General features: G+C 28.7%; 2 protein-coding genes across 2 annotated transcripts in view; both read left to right on the forward strand.

Moving 5' to 3' along the window:
- Positions 1-16,026, forward strand: part of LOC123296799 (probable E3 ubiquitin-protein ligase NGR_a03640) — a 659,126-nt gene that overhangs the window by 469,964 nt on the left and 173,136 nt on the right. The gene's annotated exons all lie outside the window — the stretch shown is intronic.
- Positions 2,185-9,445, forward strand: LOC123295026 (fatty acyl-CoA reductase 1-like). The gene is made up of 9 exons (XM_044876226.1): positions 2,185-2,581; positions 2,781-3,029; positions 3,661-3,812; positions 3,882-3,991; positions 5,274-5,484; positions 6,607-6,774; positions 7,809-7,947; positions 8,018-8,145; positions 9,225-9,445. The coding sequence occupies exons 1-9, from the start codon at positions 2,228-2,230 to the stop codon at positions 9,325-9,327; spliced, it is 1,614 nt and encodes a 537-aa protein (XP_044732161.1). The 5' UTR covers positions 2,185-2,227; the 3' UTR covers positions 9,328-9,445.

Here is a 16,026-nt window from a genome sequence, read left to right on the forward strand (position 1 = left end):
ATTTTTCCTAGTTAGAAGAAACTCTTCAATGAAACGGCTTAGTTCATTAAGAGTGTTCAGATCTTACTGTTAAAAAGTTCATACACTTCATACTTCGAGACACAAGTAGGTATATTTTATTTCATTTTCATAGATGACGTACCGTCACAATCGATGAAGAAATGTTCAGCATCTTCAGGTCCATCGCATAAAACACACTTATTTCCCGTTGATAGTTAATGGTTTGGAATCTCTCTAATCCATGTTCCCAATCTTAAACATGATAGAGGTCTTCTTCTCTCTTTACTGAAATGATGCAGATAATACGCCCCAGTATCATAGTGATGTAAATTTCTATAAAATGTAAGCGTAACAGTACTAAAAAGTTTTACGTAACATTAAAGTCATAAAAATGACATCAAATCAGAATCAAATTTAATGTCAGATATAATAGTGAAGTAATTAAATATGACATGAGCCACCATTATGTCATGTTTACGTAAAATATGACCTATGACTTATGATCTCTATATGACCTATGTATGACGCCATAATAAGGCCATGTGTTCACTGGGGACTTTTCATCAAATTTTTTTTAAACGAAAATTTCGATTTTAAGAACTTAGGAGTTGGCAAACTTAGACTCTAGATTTATGGTTATATAAGGTTTTGTTTTTTATTTCTGTGATCCACATTGTATTTTTTGGCAATGTTTGGCACGTCAAACTTTTCAAATTTAAAAAAAAAATCTTTATTAAAATATTTCAACACCCTGATAAAGAAATCCAATTCATGGAGTGGAAATTTCTATTTCAACCAATCGGAATGCATAGGATCAATACGTATTAATATAAGTATATTTCGCAGAGAGGAGTGGAACATATGTAAGGTAAAAACAAATTTTAATTAAAATAAGTGATTAAATATTCCTCAGGCTTACGCTTTATCACAAATCTGTTATTCCTAATAAGCATCAGTATATTTTTCCAGCAACCTTACTATTCGTAGGAATATCATAAAAACTTACAGGTATATTAAACATTTTATTTAATCTTTCTTCATCCGTATAATTTTTCTTCGAACGCAATAATAAATAAATGCCCTTAATTTTTGGACATGAACGAAGTAATTTCTCGATTAAAACTTTTCCCATAAAGCCAGTACCTCCCGTAATCAGAATGTTTTGATCAGCATAAAATTCACTAATTGATGGTACATCCTCTGATAACTGTGATAGAGTTACTTTATCCACAAACATTTTCTTTGTTGACTTAACGATATTATCGTCAACAATACAATTATTATTATCAAACATTTTGGAACACCCGCAACCACAGTCATATATATACATATATATATGACTGTGGTTGCGGGTGTTCCAAAATGTTTGATAATATATATATATATTGTTGACGATAATATTTTGGAACACCCGCAACCTCAGTCATATATATATACACCTGATAACTTATCAAGGTTTTTTATATGCAAAACAAGCAAAAAATTTAGAAATGAATCTATGAATAATGTTTTTAATAAATAATTAATTAATTAATAAATATATTCAATTAAATGACGAAGATCAAGTATTGTGTGATGTGAATATAAAATTATAATTAACAATAGCTGATAACATTTTCAATGCACTCAATATGAATGCAACATTGTAATCCGATTTTAAAAAAACGAATAAATTTTATTAAAATAAATTAACATTTATTTTGTATTTATGGGACATTATTAGACCTTACGCGGGATACGGGTTTCGCAGGAAGTAAAACTAGGATGAGTAGCCGCATTCTAGCGGTTTCGAGAATGCCGTAAAAATACCGTAATTATTCGGCTAATAATGTCCCATAAATACAAGGGCTAATAATGTCCCATAAATACAAAATAAATGTTAATTTATTTTAATAAAATTTATTCGTGTTTTTAAACTGGAATACAATGTTGCATTCATATTGAGTGCATCAAAAATTTTATCAGCTATTGTTAATTATAATTTTATATTCACATCACACAATACTTGATCTTCGCCATTTAATTGAATATATTTATTAATTAAGTTACATTAAAAAAAAAAATTATACATAAATTCATTTCTAAATTATCATCCCCACGTTTTTTTTTAATTGACCTTTTATTAAATGTTTTTAGAGAATTTCCGAAGGAAATGTAGTTATTAATAACAACTCTACAATGACATGAAAAAAGAACACAAAAATAATAATTGCAAAACTAAAAAAGAATGCTTGTTTGGCATATAAAAAACATTGACATTCTAGAACAGGAACTGATTCTGATAAGTTATCAGGTGTTTGATAATAATAATTATATTGTTGACGATAATATCGTTAAGTCAACAAAGAAAATGTTTGTGGATAAAGTAACTCTATCACAGTTATCAGAGGATGTACCATCAATTAGTGAATTTTATGCTGATCAAAACATTCTGATTACGGGCGGTACTGGTTTAATGGGAAAAGTTTTAATTGAGAAATTACTTCGTTCATGTCCAAAAATTAAGGGCATTTATTTATTATTGCGTTCGAAGAAAAATTATACGGATGAAGAAAGATTAAATAAAATGTTTAATATACCTGTAAGTTTTTATGATATTCCTACGAATAGTAAGGATGCTGGAAAAATATACTGATGATTATTAGGAATGATAGATTTGTGATAAAGCGTAAGCCTGAGGAATATTTAATCACTCATTTTAATTAAAATTTGTTTTTACCTGACATGTTCCACTCCTCTCTGCGAAATATACTTAAGTATTCATTTCAACTTCCTTTTAGTTATTTGACAGATTAAAAGAAGAATTTCCAGATTCAAAATCAAAAGTAAAAGTAATTAAAGGAGATGTCAGCGAATTAGAATATGGTTTATCTGATTCTGATTTGAAATTTATAATTCATGAAATAAACATTGTATTCCATGTGGCAGCATCTGTTCGATTTGATGATTCTTTGAAGGATGCTATTTTAATTAATACGCGTGGAACCAGGGAAATGTTAAAAATACTTAAACGAATGCAAAATTTAAAGGTAATCAATTATAATAAACCTTCAGAAAAATTTACTTCTCCCCCGTTGTAATCAGACCGCATCACTAATAATGAAATCTGACGACTGAAAAATTCTGTCAGTGGCAATATTAAATTCAATGGCTGCAGTGCTTAGCTCACTTAATTTACGTAGCGCTCACTAATGACGTCATGTTTTTACAGCCAAAATTAGTCTATTTCAAAATAATGAAACTGTTCTATCTATTACCGAGACAATATCTCAAATGACTTACTTCGACTAGACATAGCTATTATAACACGGATTTTTAATTTTATCCACAATACCCACTTTAAAGCAGAAAGTGGGTGGTGCTACTGTAGCAAAAGTGTAAGTTTTAAAAGAAAGAAATAAGAGTAAGATAATAATCAAGAAATAAGAGTAAGGTAATAATCATCTAAGCAAGTTCTTAGAGAAGGACAAAGAAGCTCACAATAAACACCTTCTGCTACACAAGCGCCATTCTGCTCAATTTTATAACTGTTATTTTCTGTCTTCAGCTAGATACTTTTACTTTGACCCGTATTTATGATTGTCCTCTTTACCTCTACCCTCCATAATATGACAGATTACTTTTTTGATCGCGAATTATAAAGTTGTTTTCTGTAATTAGGTCTTCCTGTATACGTCAACCACTTATTGTAATATCGATAAAGACGTGGATGCAATCGAAGAAAAAGTTTATAAGGCGACAACGGATTGGAAAACTATGATTAAAGCAGCAGAAAATATGGATGAAATGGTGCTCAATTTTCTTGAACAAAAGTATGTTACTTCTCAAGTTAACTCAAATTTAGCATTATTTATGAATTTAAATAATTCTTATAATTTTAGAATTTTAAATAAGTATCCGAATACGTATACTTTTTCCAAAAATCTTGCCGAAGAACTTCTCTTTGAAAGTTGTGATGATATACCAACAGTTATTTTTCGTCCTACAGTCGGTAAATTTTAAGTTATTATTTGAATTTTTAACATTTTTATAGACTTCCGGTTATGAAACAATGAGCATAATCATTTGATGGGTATGCTTGGCTGTGGCAACAACGCGGGTTCCCAAATATTTAGGAGGTCATACAGTTGCGCAGAGAACTACGATAATATAATTATACTGGGTCTGGGTTTCAGAAGACGTGGATTAAATAGATATGTGTATTAAGAAACCATAATAATTTGTAACAATATTGTTAATTAAGCCTCGTGCAGCCAATATACAGATCGCATTTTACACTTTACATTTGCAGAAAATGTATAAACGAAATTTGAAAAAATTCATAAGATTTCGTGTTTAAATAAAAAAAATTTCTTCACATTCTACGAATTTTCTTAAAAAAACAAAATTATATATTGTATATTATATATTATATATTATATATTATATATTATATATTATATATTATATATTATATATTATATATTATATATTATATATTATATATTATATATTATATATTATATATTATATATTATATATTATATATTATATATTATATATTATATATTATATATTATATATTATATATTATATATTATATATTATATATTATATATTATATATTATATATTATATATTATATATTATATATTATATATTTTATATTATATATTATATATTATATATTATATATTATATATTATATATTATATATTTTATATTATATATTATATATTATATATTATATATTATATATTATATATTATATATTATATATTATATATTATATATTATATATTATATATTATATATTTTATATTATATATTATATATTATATATTATATATTATATATATAATAAGTAAGCATGTTTGTTTGTTTGTTTGTTACGCTTTCTTTTGTTACGTTTAAAACTAGCGAATGGTTTTTAATGAAACTGTACAACTATTGAAACTATTCAATTTTTTAAACATTACCGATTATTGTAAATTACTATGGTTTTAAATATACATCTATTTATCCAAGGCTTACTGAAACCCATACCCAGTATAATTCGGTTATTGTAGTTCTATTTTAATCCACCGATTAATGCATGACAATATGATTTTCTTAATGATAATTGAACGTTCCTCATCCCAGAAGCGCTCAAAAAGAGCCTTTTTATCCGGATTTCCCAGAAGACTAACATGGTAAAGTCTGTTCCAGCTTCAGCTTAAACTGAATTGAAATTTGATTTTTCAATAAAAGTCGAAGATTTTTTTAAATAATAAAATAATTATATTTTGCCTTAGTGGTTGGTTCGGAGAAGGAACCCATGCCTGGATGGATTGATAGCTACAATGGACCAATGGGTCTAGCTACAGGAGTTCAGACTGGCGTACTTCATATACTTTTAATAGACGGTGGTAAGAATATAGATTGGGTACCTGTTGACATAGCAATAAAAGGAATGATAACATCAGCATGGTATAAGGCTTTAGAACAAATTGATCGTAATAAATGGTAATATATTAGAACATTTATGCTATAGATTATCATACTAATTGAGTGCGTAAGCGGATCATTCGAGATGCACGGGATAACTTTGATCCCCTGTATGTTATTTGCACCGATTAATCAAAATTTCGAGTTTATCAATCCCAAAACTTGTTCAATCTTCTATTTTGAATAATTTTATGTTCTAATGACTTCTATCTGAGGACAAATGTTATAGGAAGTTTAGAATTATATTTTTTAAAACCTTTATCTCATACAAAATGGTATCTAGCTTTCTCCTCGATACACTTATGTGAATAACATCATTGAAAATGTATTTAAAAATAAAATTTTCCAGTAACTTTTCTCCCCAGGCAAATCTTTTAAAGCAAAAATAAAAGTATAAAGTCAATGATATTTTCCGACTTGATAATTTTGAAATTTCGATTAAACGACAAAAAAACAAAAAACTGCCAAAAAAACTGTCACGAAACAACTATACATATATAACGAAACATTACTATTTCATCGTTATATTATTTTGAAAAAAACATTTAAACAAAACTATTATATTATTTCATTGGTTTGTTCAATTCCCACTTTTTTTTATTATTATATTTTTGCAAGAAAACATTAGATTCTTAGTAAAAAAACAAATAACGTCACAAAGAAGGGGTTTTTTGTTTATTTACGCTAAATTAAAAACATTCTTTTTGTGACGTAATTAGTTTTTTTACTAAGAATCTAATGTTTTCTTGCAAAAATATAATAATAAAAAAAAGTGGGAATTGAACAAACCAATGAAATAATATAATAGTTTTGTTTAAATGTTTTTTTCAAAATAATATAACCCAATTGAAATCAGTTGATACCCCTTCTTTAGTTGAATATTATCAAATGACATTAATCTGATAATCTACTGATTATCATTGGCTACTGGTTATCGAATGATAGTCAGTGAATTTACTAATTTATCAATTTTTGTCATACCTGTAGCGCTCAAATTAGGGCTCAGATCCAAAATTGGTAAATGACTTTTTCCTTCGTCTTTATGAGCTTATTCTGTAGGCCAACGATCTGCAGTTAATAACAAAACACCCTGTATGACGAAACATTACTAATACAAATACTATAATTTAATCTTTGTAGCTTAGTAATTAACTCATCAACTAGTGATTTTATAAAATTCAATAATAACGTAATGTGTGATCTTGGTGTCCAAATATTTAAAAAAAATCCACCGAATCAACTATTATGGTATCCATTTTGTTTTCAAACATCAAATAAATATTTATTTTTGTTTTATTTTGTAACACTGCACTTGATTCCTGCAATATTTTTAAATGTTTTTTTGAAAATAAGTAATCAGAGAATAAAGTAAGTAAAAATTGTATATTTTTAACTAAAAATTAAAAATAATTAATAATTTTGCTGCAATTGTAAACAAAAAAGGTTTTTTGGCGAAGCCGGTAGGAATGCCATATTCAACAAATAAAAGGAATATTTTCCTTCATAACAGATACATGATTCACCAAGGACCATGATCTTGAAAGTTAGTTAAAGGTATCCTCTATTTCGTTACAGTTAAATGATAGAAGAAGATACTTTAATTTAGAAAGGTGTTCATTAGGTAAAAAACTAACATTTTTTGTTAAAAATCTTTTTACCAAATTGAATGTAAAAATTTATCTTTACATTAAAATTTTTTGGAATTTTTAGCTCAGTTTGGGCATGATGTAGGGTTTTTGGAATGCTTATAAACAACTTAAAAAAGATCTCAAAATTATAATTTGGGATCTTAATTTAATTGTTTAAGTAGATTATAACATCCAACTTCTGTGGAATTTATTAATATAGCGAAAAATCATTCAAACCAACAATGTTCGAGTTTTTATTAGAAACACTTTTCTAATTTAAAGTTTCCTTTTCTTACCTGTAAATTCAAAGTCAAGATCCAATCAAAGTTTTACCTATCTTGAACAAATGAGCTGCGCTCACTTTCATCTTGAACAAATTTTACATGAAATAACATTTTTCTATAGCTAACTATAGTGTTAAAAGAAAAACCTCATTAGATAGTGGCAGAGGAGTTCCGGAACATACTGTAGACAGCGTTAACGCAATTAATGAAAATGCGACTGTGAGAAAAATTTTTGTAAATCGATTATTAAAAATCGATTTTTTACAAATTTAATAAACCGTTTTTTTTTCACATTCCTATCAGACAAATTCCACATTAAGTTCTGTTCTTTAAAGCAAAACAAACTTTCAAAACCGAGAAATATTAGAATATCATCTTAATTAAACAATTCAAATCGTTTTTCAATTCTCAAAAGTAAACATTGTTTTAGTTTATTTAAATTATATCGCCGAGTATTTTATTCAAATATGAAGCTTGCACCGTTCATGTTAAATGAATGGACATTTAAAAATAGTAATTTTAAATCTTTACATGCAATATTGAAACCAGAGGATATTGATAAGTTCTCGGTGAGTATAATGTAAAACCACAAAAGATAATTTGAAACATAATTTAATCAATTTTATGTTAAATTTACAGGTAGATTATTCTGGATTTACAGTTCCTGATCGATTTGAAATGCAAAGAGATGGCGCAATACGGTATCTGTTAAAAGATAAGAACTTTTCAAAAGAAACATTTGAAAAACGAATGTTTAATTTTAAAATGTAAGACAATATATTATTTTGATGTACTTGTATATAAGTCTACCATATGCAATCTTGCATGACGCATTGATTACGATCAGAAAATACTCCTGGAGAGACGGCGTTCACTTTAAGAGGCGTGTTATATGATCGTAGTATTTTATGATCACGGCCATTATATTGTCATGATTGGTTCCTGTATTACCATAAGAAGATATATTTACTTTTATAAATTTAGCAAATTAAGTAATACTCAAATATTAACTCGAAAATTAACTATTCATGTGTATTGAAATTTGACTTACTTATGTTTGTATAATGGTTATGCCAGTTTCCCAGAATTTACTTACATAGAAAATATTTTTTGTACAATATAGTTGAAACGTCACTACGTCATGTAAGGATTGTGAATGAGTTTAAAATGTAAAAGGACCCCACATCTTTCGTCTGTCCAATATACTTTTTCAAAATGTTAGTTCTTGAAGTTTATAGAGCAAAAGTCCCTATGTTCATAAAGTAAAAAAAAGATACTTACGTCATGGGGACTGTTGACGGAAGTGAAAACTTAAAACTTTGGAAGAACTGTGTTTTTTTAACTTTTTATAATATAGATAATCGCCCAACTATAGTGTAGATAATTAAAATTTCATAATTTTTAAATTGAAATTATTAACGTTTGTATAAAAAACTATTATAAATAATAATAAAAAGCAACAACACATAGTGTTATCAAGCGGTCACCCATCCTAGAACTAAGTGATTGGGCGAGAATCGTTGTTTTCAATGTGGTATATATGGTGAATGTGACGGTGACGAGGACGCGAGTTCCATGATTTTTGTTCACATAAAAAGTGCTCAACGTGCCAAAAGAAGTTTTCAGTTTAAAACTTGAAACTTATTTGCCTATAGTTTACCTGTTTTTTCTCGAATTCTAGGTTATAATCTCAAACTCCTAAACTTTGTGGAAATCGAGACTGTTGTTTTAGTTTTCAGAACCAGTTTCAGGCAGTTTACCGAAAGCCATTTTCTATAAGAATTGTACGGGGTCCTTTGTTGATATACACATAATAAAAAATTTACAAATTTTTCTTTGCTTACAGAAAATACTATCTGCATATTGCGATAATTAGTCTTTTAATTATTGGTTCTCTTTTCGTCTTGAATCGTTATGTTGGAAAATTTATGTATAAACGTTACTTTTAAATAACGAATTCAATTCAATTCTCATTCTTTCTTTAAAAAATACAAATATTGTACGTCATAAAAAGGGTAGAGAAAATGAAAGGAAGGGGGGAGGTAAGCAGCTATGGCTGGCTTAGTTAGGAACTATCCTAATAGTTAATAGTTAAAATAAAACTAATAATTAAAATAAATTGGTATAATTTTTTTTTTCATCACACGTTTCCCATTTTTCCCAACTCTTTAAAAAAAAGGTTAATTCTTCATAGTGGGGTTTTTGGAAGAAAATTTTGGAATAAAATTTCAACTCAATTCTTTCATTTTTGGAAAACTTATCAGGAGAAGTTGAAAATTTGAGGTTATTGCTGTTTTTTTGAGATTTTGAGGTTATTTTGCTATGTCAGGGTTCCATTGCATTCAAGAAAACGTCACCAAAGAAAACAATCGAGTGGTAAATTGTCTCAAAAACGCGCGCAGAAGATCGTGCGGAATGTTCCGGAATCTGAAAACTGTTTTTCTTTGTTTTTTACAACAAATGAAACCTATTTAAAAATAAAATCAACCGTCTTTCAAAATTTTCCGAATTGATTATCAAAATTCGGCGATTAAAGATGGATTAAAAGCTCAGTTAGATAGCCTAGAAAAAAGAGGTATAATTTCCAAATACGCTGAACCTATTGAGTGGCTAAGCAATCTGGTAATAGTGGAAAAATATGATGAGAGCTTAAGATTATGCCTAGACCCTAAGCACCTCAATGAAGCTTTAGAGCGTGCATTATGTATTATTCTTACACTTGATGAAATACGCTCGAAGCTTCGAGATCAAAGTTATTTTACAGTTTTAGATTTTAAAGATGGATTCTACCAAGTCAAACTAAGTGAAGAGTCTAGCAGGCTGTGTGCTTTTGGTACAGTATTTGGTACCTATATATTTAATAGACTACCTTTTGGGCTGAACTGTGCTCTAGAATTTTTCAAAAACTGAATAATGATAATTTCGGAGACATAGAGGGCTGTATAGTGTATTTCGATGGCATGATTGCTTATCTATGGGGATTCTCAAGAATCACATGATAGAGCTTTGAATAATGTCATTCAGCGTGCTAGACAACTCAATGTAAAATTTAATAGTAACAAGATTCAATATAGAGTAAATGAGGTAAAATGCCTTGGGAACAGGTTCAACAGTGCAGGAATGCAAGCAGATGAAAGAAAAATTCGTGAAATTTTAGGCCTTAAGGAGCCAAATAATAAAAAAGAATTACAAAAAATCTTAGGTATGATCAATTACTTACGTAGCTAGATTCCTAATATGTCGACCTTGTCAGCTCCTCTCAGAGAGCTACTTAAGAACAATATAGTTTGGCTGTGGACCAAAAAGCATGATGACACTCTGAAGCAAATCAAAGCTGTTATCAACTCGCCACCTGTCTTGGCTAATTTTAGTGAAAGCATACCAATAACTATTCAAACTGAAAGCAGTCAGAGTGGGCTTGGCTGTTGTTTACTGCAAGATGGCAGACCTGTTGCATACACTTCACGAGCACTAACGGACGCTGAGTGCCGGTTTAGTCAGATTAAAAAGGAATTCACAGCAATTTTGTGGTCGTGTACAAAATTTCACAATTTTATTTATGGTCGGAAAATCAACGTGCATTCAGATCATAAGCCACTGTCCTTCTATCAAAAAACTACCTACAGCAGACAGTTAAAGACGACAATTAATCACCGAAATAGTTCGTTCCATAAATATGACTACGGATAATCAGAAATGAATTGTGTTTTTCATTGGAAGCGCTGGCATCGATTTTATTGTCCCTACCATGACTACGCACACAACGAATACGATATATGACACGTGGTAACATAACCATACAGACATACATTCATTGTACCCGGTAATCAAGCATGTACTGAACAGGTCAATAATAAACGTGATTAAAACTAGTATTTTCTTTTAATGATTGTCCCTAATTATCATACAACAGTACCTATATACTTTTTTATAATCGAAAAGTTATAAAATAATTAAGTCAAATGTATATTAATATAAAATGTATAGTTATTTAATTAAATACCTTTTATTATCAATTATTCATTACTTTGATTATTTTATTTCAGAAAAACATTTATTATTATCTTTTGAATAAAAACCGGTATAAATATAATCAGGCCCGTGCACAAGAATTATTCAAGGGAGGGATTCAAACTTCTGTTCGCCTATTTGGTCATAAAGTCAGTAAATACAAGAAGTTCTTTTTTCGATTAAGAGAATACACTGAATTAGGCCAACATGTAATATTCAGTCAATGTTTCTCAATAAGTTAATTCTGCGAGGTACAGATAAAAACTTGTACAAAATTCTGTGTGCATCGACCTCTAAATAGCAATGTATCTTGAGCGAGGACTACATCATTTAGCCGATCTTCAGACATTGTCGATCTAAGGTATGTTTTGAGATGACACAAGGTTGAAAAGGAGCGTTCATTCATCGCTGTTGTTACAGGCAAAACTGCCAGACTGCGAAGCATTTAATATACTTTCGGAAAAATCGTCCAAGATGTCACTGGAATCAACGTGCAAAATAGAATATTCTAGTTCAAGTCGAGCAAGAGTTTTCATCAAAATTTTTCATTTTATTGAGACAAGCAAAATTTGATAAAATTTTGCGATGATTCAAAATTCAATCTATAATCTTCAACCGAATCAGTTTGTACATTCGAGCATTGAGTCTGTTATGACGCGAACCTTGGCTTCTGCAATTCTATATGGTTCTAATTCGCTCATGGTTTTGAAAATTTTCCTGAAATTTCCAGGTTTTCTGTTTGAAGTATTCGACTTAAGTCACAGAATGTACCGAGCTCAAAATATGCATAGACATCTGATTCGTCAGTGGAAATGCCTTTCATAATTGGGTGCTTTTACAGGACTATATTGTTAGTTCAAAATTTATGTGGAGAGATTCTCAATGGGAGAGGTTTTGACCCAGAAAGACCCTTCCTTGCGCACGGGCCTGAATATAATAGAAAAAAATTAAAAACTACCCTTGTTGAAAATGCCCTAATACTAAAATATAATTTAAAAATACTTCGCCTAATAGATCGCCCAAATTTTTTGTTAAATTATTAAATGATTTGCTGTTCATTTTGTTCATTGATATGAGAATATCAGTTCTGTGCTGTATGGCTATCTGGCTATCTTTTTCTACTTACATGACGTAAAAAACAAACGATTCCGTAATCAACACTGTCTATACTTGGTATTCCAACATTTAAGTCAGTCAATTGTTTGTTTTTACTTGTTAAAAGTACTTAAGTAAGTTTAATTATCTCTAAATCTTGTAATTACTCGGACTTTTTACCTAAAATTAAAATTTTGGATTAATTCTGAAAAATTCTTCTTCGAGAGTCTAAAAACTGCAGTCTTCAAATGATTAGTAAGTTTTACATATATCATTCCATACTATTTCAGAATTTTTTAGACTTCTTCATTCTTCTAGAATGTTGTGATTCAGAACACTGCAAGGCTTAATTAGACTATTGACAGAAAATATTTCCACCAATATTTTCATCATCTCTTCAGAAGCAATTTCGTTAGAAGAAAATGCTTATTGTTGTTTTACAATAAATGAAAAGGAAATTTTAAAATTTTGTACTTAATTGACATTCCAAAATATTTTTAATATTAAATTTCTTTTTTCATTCTGCATACCTGCAATTGCATCGAAGAACTAATTTTATAATTTAAAATAGGTAATAATATTTTTATTATTATTTTTTAATTATGTATATATTTAAATTAACAAAATATTCAAATGTCAAGGCTTAAATCAATACGTAAATTGCGATAGTAAATAACATTAGTTATTTGAATTTATTGCTAAATTATTAATGGTTCCTTACAAATTGGTTCAATTTTAAGAAAACTATTTCCAATAATTCGAGAGATACTTACATGTTTATGGCTAGTGGCGTGTTTAGGAATTTTGACTGTAAAAATTTATTAATTTTCTGATTTTTATCTCATTTGAACATTGAAAAAAGTGTATTTTATCAAATGAATAGGCTTTTGTTCACTAAGAATAAATCGTTTGAATAAAAGTTTCTAATGATTAATCATAATATATAGATAACAAAACACAAATTAATTTTAATAAGGATCATTAATATTTTAGATAATAATTTTCATAAATCTATGCATCCAGTCACGTGACAGCAAACACAGATCAGATGTACTTTTATGGTACTACGTCACATCATATGAAAGACTTTGTAAGCTCACAAATACAAACACATATTCGCTTCGAGTGTGACTGCAGCGCCACACAAAACATGAACTACGGGAGGCTGTCAGAGTATGTTTTTATATGTATGCCTATAGCAAGAGACAAAAATATAAATAAATATTATATGTAATAATAAAAAAAATTTACATAAAAATATGTGACAATTTTACAGTGATTGTGTCATTTTTTTCACTAGTTAAATGAACCAAAAACAAGTAAGTGTAATGCTAGAAAATAAAGAATGTAGTAAACAGTAGGTTAAGTTGCTTGAAATTTATGTCAAAGTCTAAAAATAATACTAAAATCTAAAAATAATAATAATACTAAGGAAATAATGAAAACAAAAAATAATTAAAAAGTCGTCTCAATGGAATTAATAAATATTTGTTTAATTTATATAATTTTTTATTATTTTTAGATCATGGATATAATCATACGAACAGGATTTCAGGCTATCAGTCAGCCAAATTCAATAATATTTGTTCAATTTGATTTCTTATTTTCATTTCTTATTTTGAAAAATAATATTTGTTCAATTTGATTTCTTATTTTCACAATTTTTAATGCATTAAGTTTAATTAATTCGTGTTTTTCAATAATTTTAATTTGACATTTCTCTTACATTAACATGTAAAGAATTGCAAATTAGTCATAACAGCCTCCTTTAACTCCAAAATTTTTCACTTAAAGCGCTGGCATCGATTTTATTGTCCCTTCCATGACTACGCACACAACGAATAACATATCATTATATATCGGCATTGTTTTCTTAGTATGCCAATTTCGGGAGGCCACCATGGAGGTTTTGATTTCTCCTTGGTTATCTTTGTTGGGCTTAGCTTAGAAACATTATACTAATCGTTCAGTATACATCTGGGCATAGAGGTACCACGATTATGACAGAGTACATGCGTTCATTAAGCAATGCATCTAAGTAAGAGGTATTATAGATGTCATATGAAATTTCAAAAGTATGTCTTACAACCAACTCAACGCGTATCGAAGTATGTATTGGTATTCAACATATGTCTATAACATCTCTTACTTAGATGCATTGTTTAACGCATGTATTCAGTCATATTCATGGTAGTTCTATGCCTAGATTTAAACTGAACATTTGGTATGTTATTAATTAGCTTAAAAACATTAATATATACAGGTATTTATTGTTTATATTTTAAAATACGTTTCATATATTATGTATGCTTGTTTGTCTTTAACGACATATTGCATACGTGCGGTAAATCTACAATGCCATTAAGTGCCAATTAATATTGAGTGATAAGGAGAGATATTTACAATATTTAATAAAAAAGTTAAATTATTATGGAATATTCTTGATGGTTTGATTTTCAGCGAATTAAGAATTGTTTAATTTTTTTGGATACAAGAAATCTTAGATGATGTTTAAATATGGAGAGCTAACGTTTAATAATATTTATGCGCTAATTATGTATATTCTTAGCAAAATAAACAAGGTGTTCGACTGGAAATGTGTTAATTTAAAATTAAGTACTTACATGACCATAATAAACAACCTCTTATTATATTTGATGTTATTCGATGTAAGATTTGATGTGGAAATTATTTCCCTTAAGCAAGCAGAACTTAATTGAACTTATCCCAAAATCTATTCATAATATAGAAGAAGTCTATGTCCGCGTCTTTCCGCCCGTTCGGAAAGTTTTTATGCATAGTAGGTATATCCTAATTTAAATTTCGTATAGTCTGTAGATAATTAATTAAAAGTTATATACATACAATCATATTTTTAGATGTAAAAAAATTGTTATATACAAAATTCTATTGGCCGGAAGGCCGAATGCGTATAAGGAAAAACCTGATGCATATACTTGGATGTGCCTTTTTATGGGTGTGATAATTTTCACGCTTTATCTATCCACCTGCGCGAAACGGGACCAGATCCATAGTTGCGTGGTTATAATTTAAATGCAATCTAGTGTTCTAATTAAAAATTTAATGCTCTTGATTTTTATAAAAATAAGTTTATGCCATGAATACCTATGTGAATATGATTTCGGAAATTTAGCCCGCAAATCGCTCGCCGAATATTGTATTACAAGTGTTCAATCGTTTCTGGTTTATCGGTGTAGATAAGTGACTTAAACATCCCTAAAGAAAGTAATCTAATAGGGATTACTAGATTGGGAGATAAGATTATGAGAGAAATTTCGTAAATTTTCATTTTCAATAATTTGCAACCGTTGTTCTGGCGTAAGTCTATTTATAATGACATGACAAATCAAATTAAACGCAATTCAAATGTCTGCTTTCAAACCGGTTATCTATAAGCGATATCTAATAATATCTCGAACAATTTTTTCCCTTAGTTTCGTTTTATTTTTAACAAGTTCCATTAGAACCATTTATTGTACGCAATACACTGACACTTAACATGTTACACGTGTGATAGTAGA

Source organism: Chrysoperla carnea, chromosome 3 (genome assembly GCF_905475395.1).
Source record: "Chrysoperla carnea chromosome 3, inChrCarn1.1, whole genome shotgun sequence".
In the NCBI taxonomy this organism is placed as follows: domain Eukaryota; kingdom Metazoa; phylum Arthropoda; class Insecta; order Neuroptera; family Chrysopidae; genus Chrysoperla; species Chrysoperla carnea.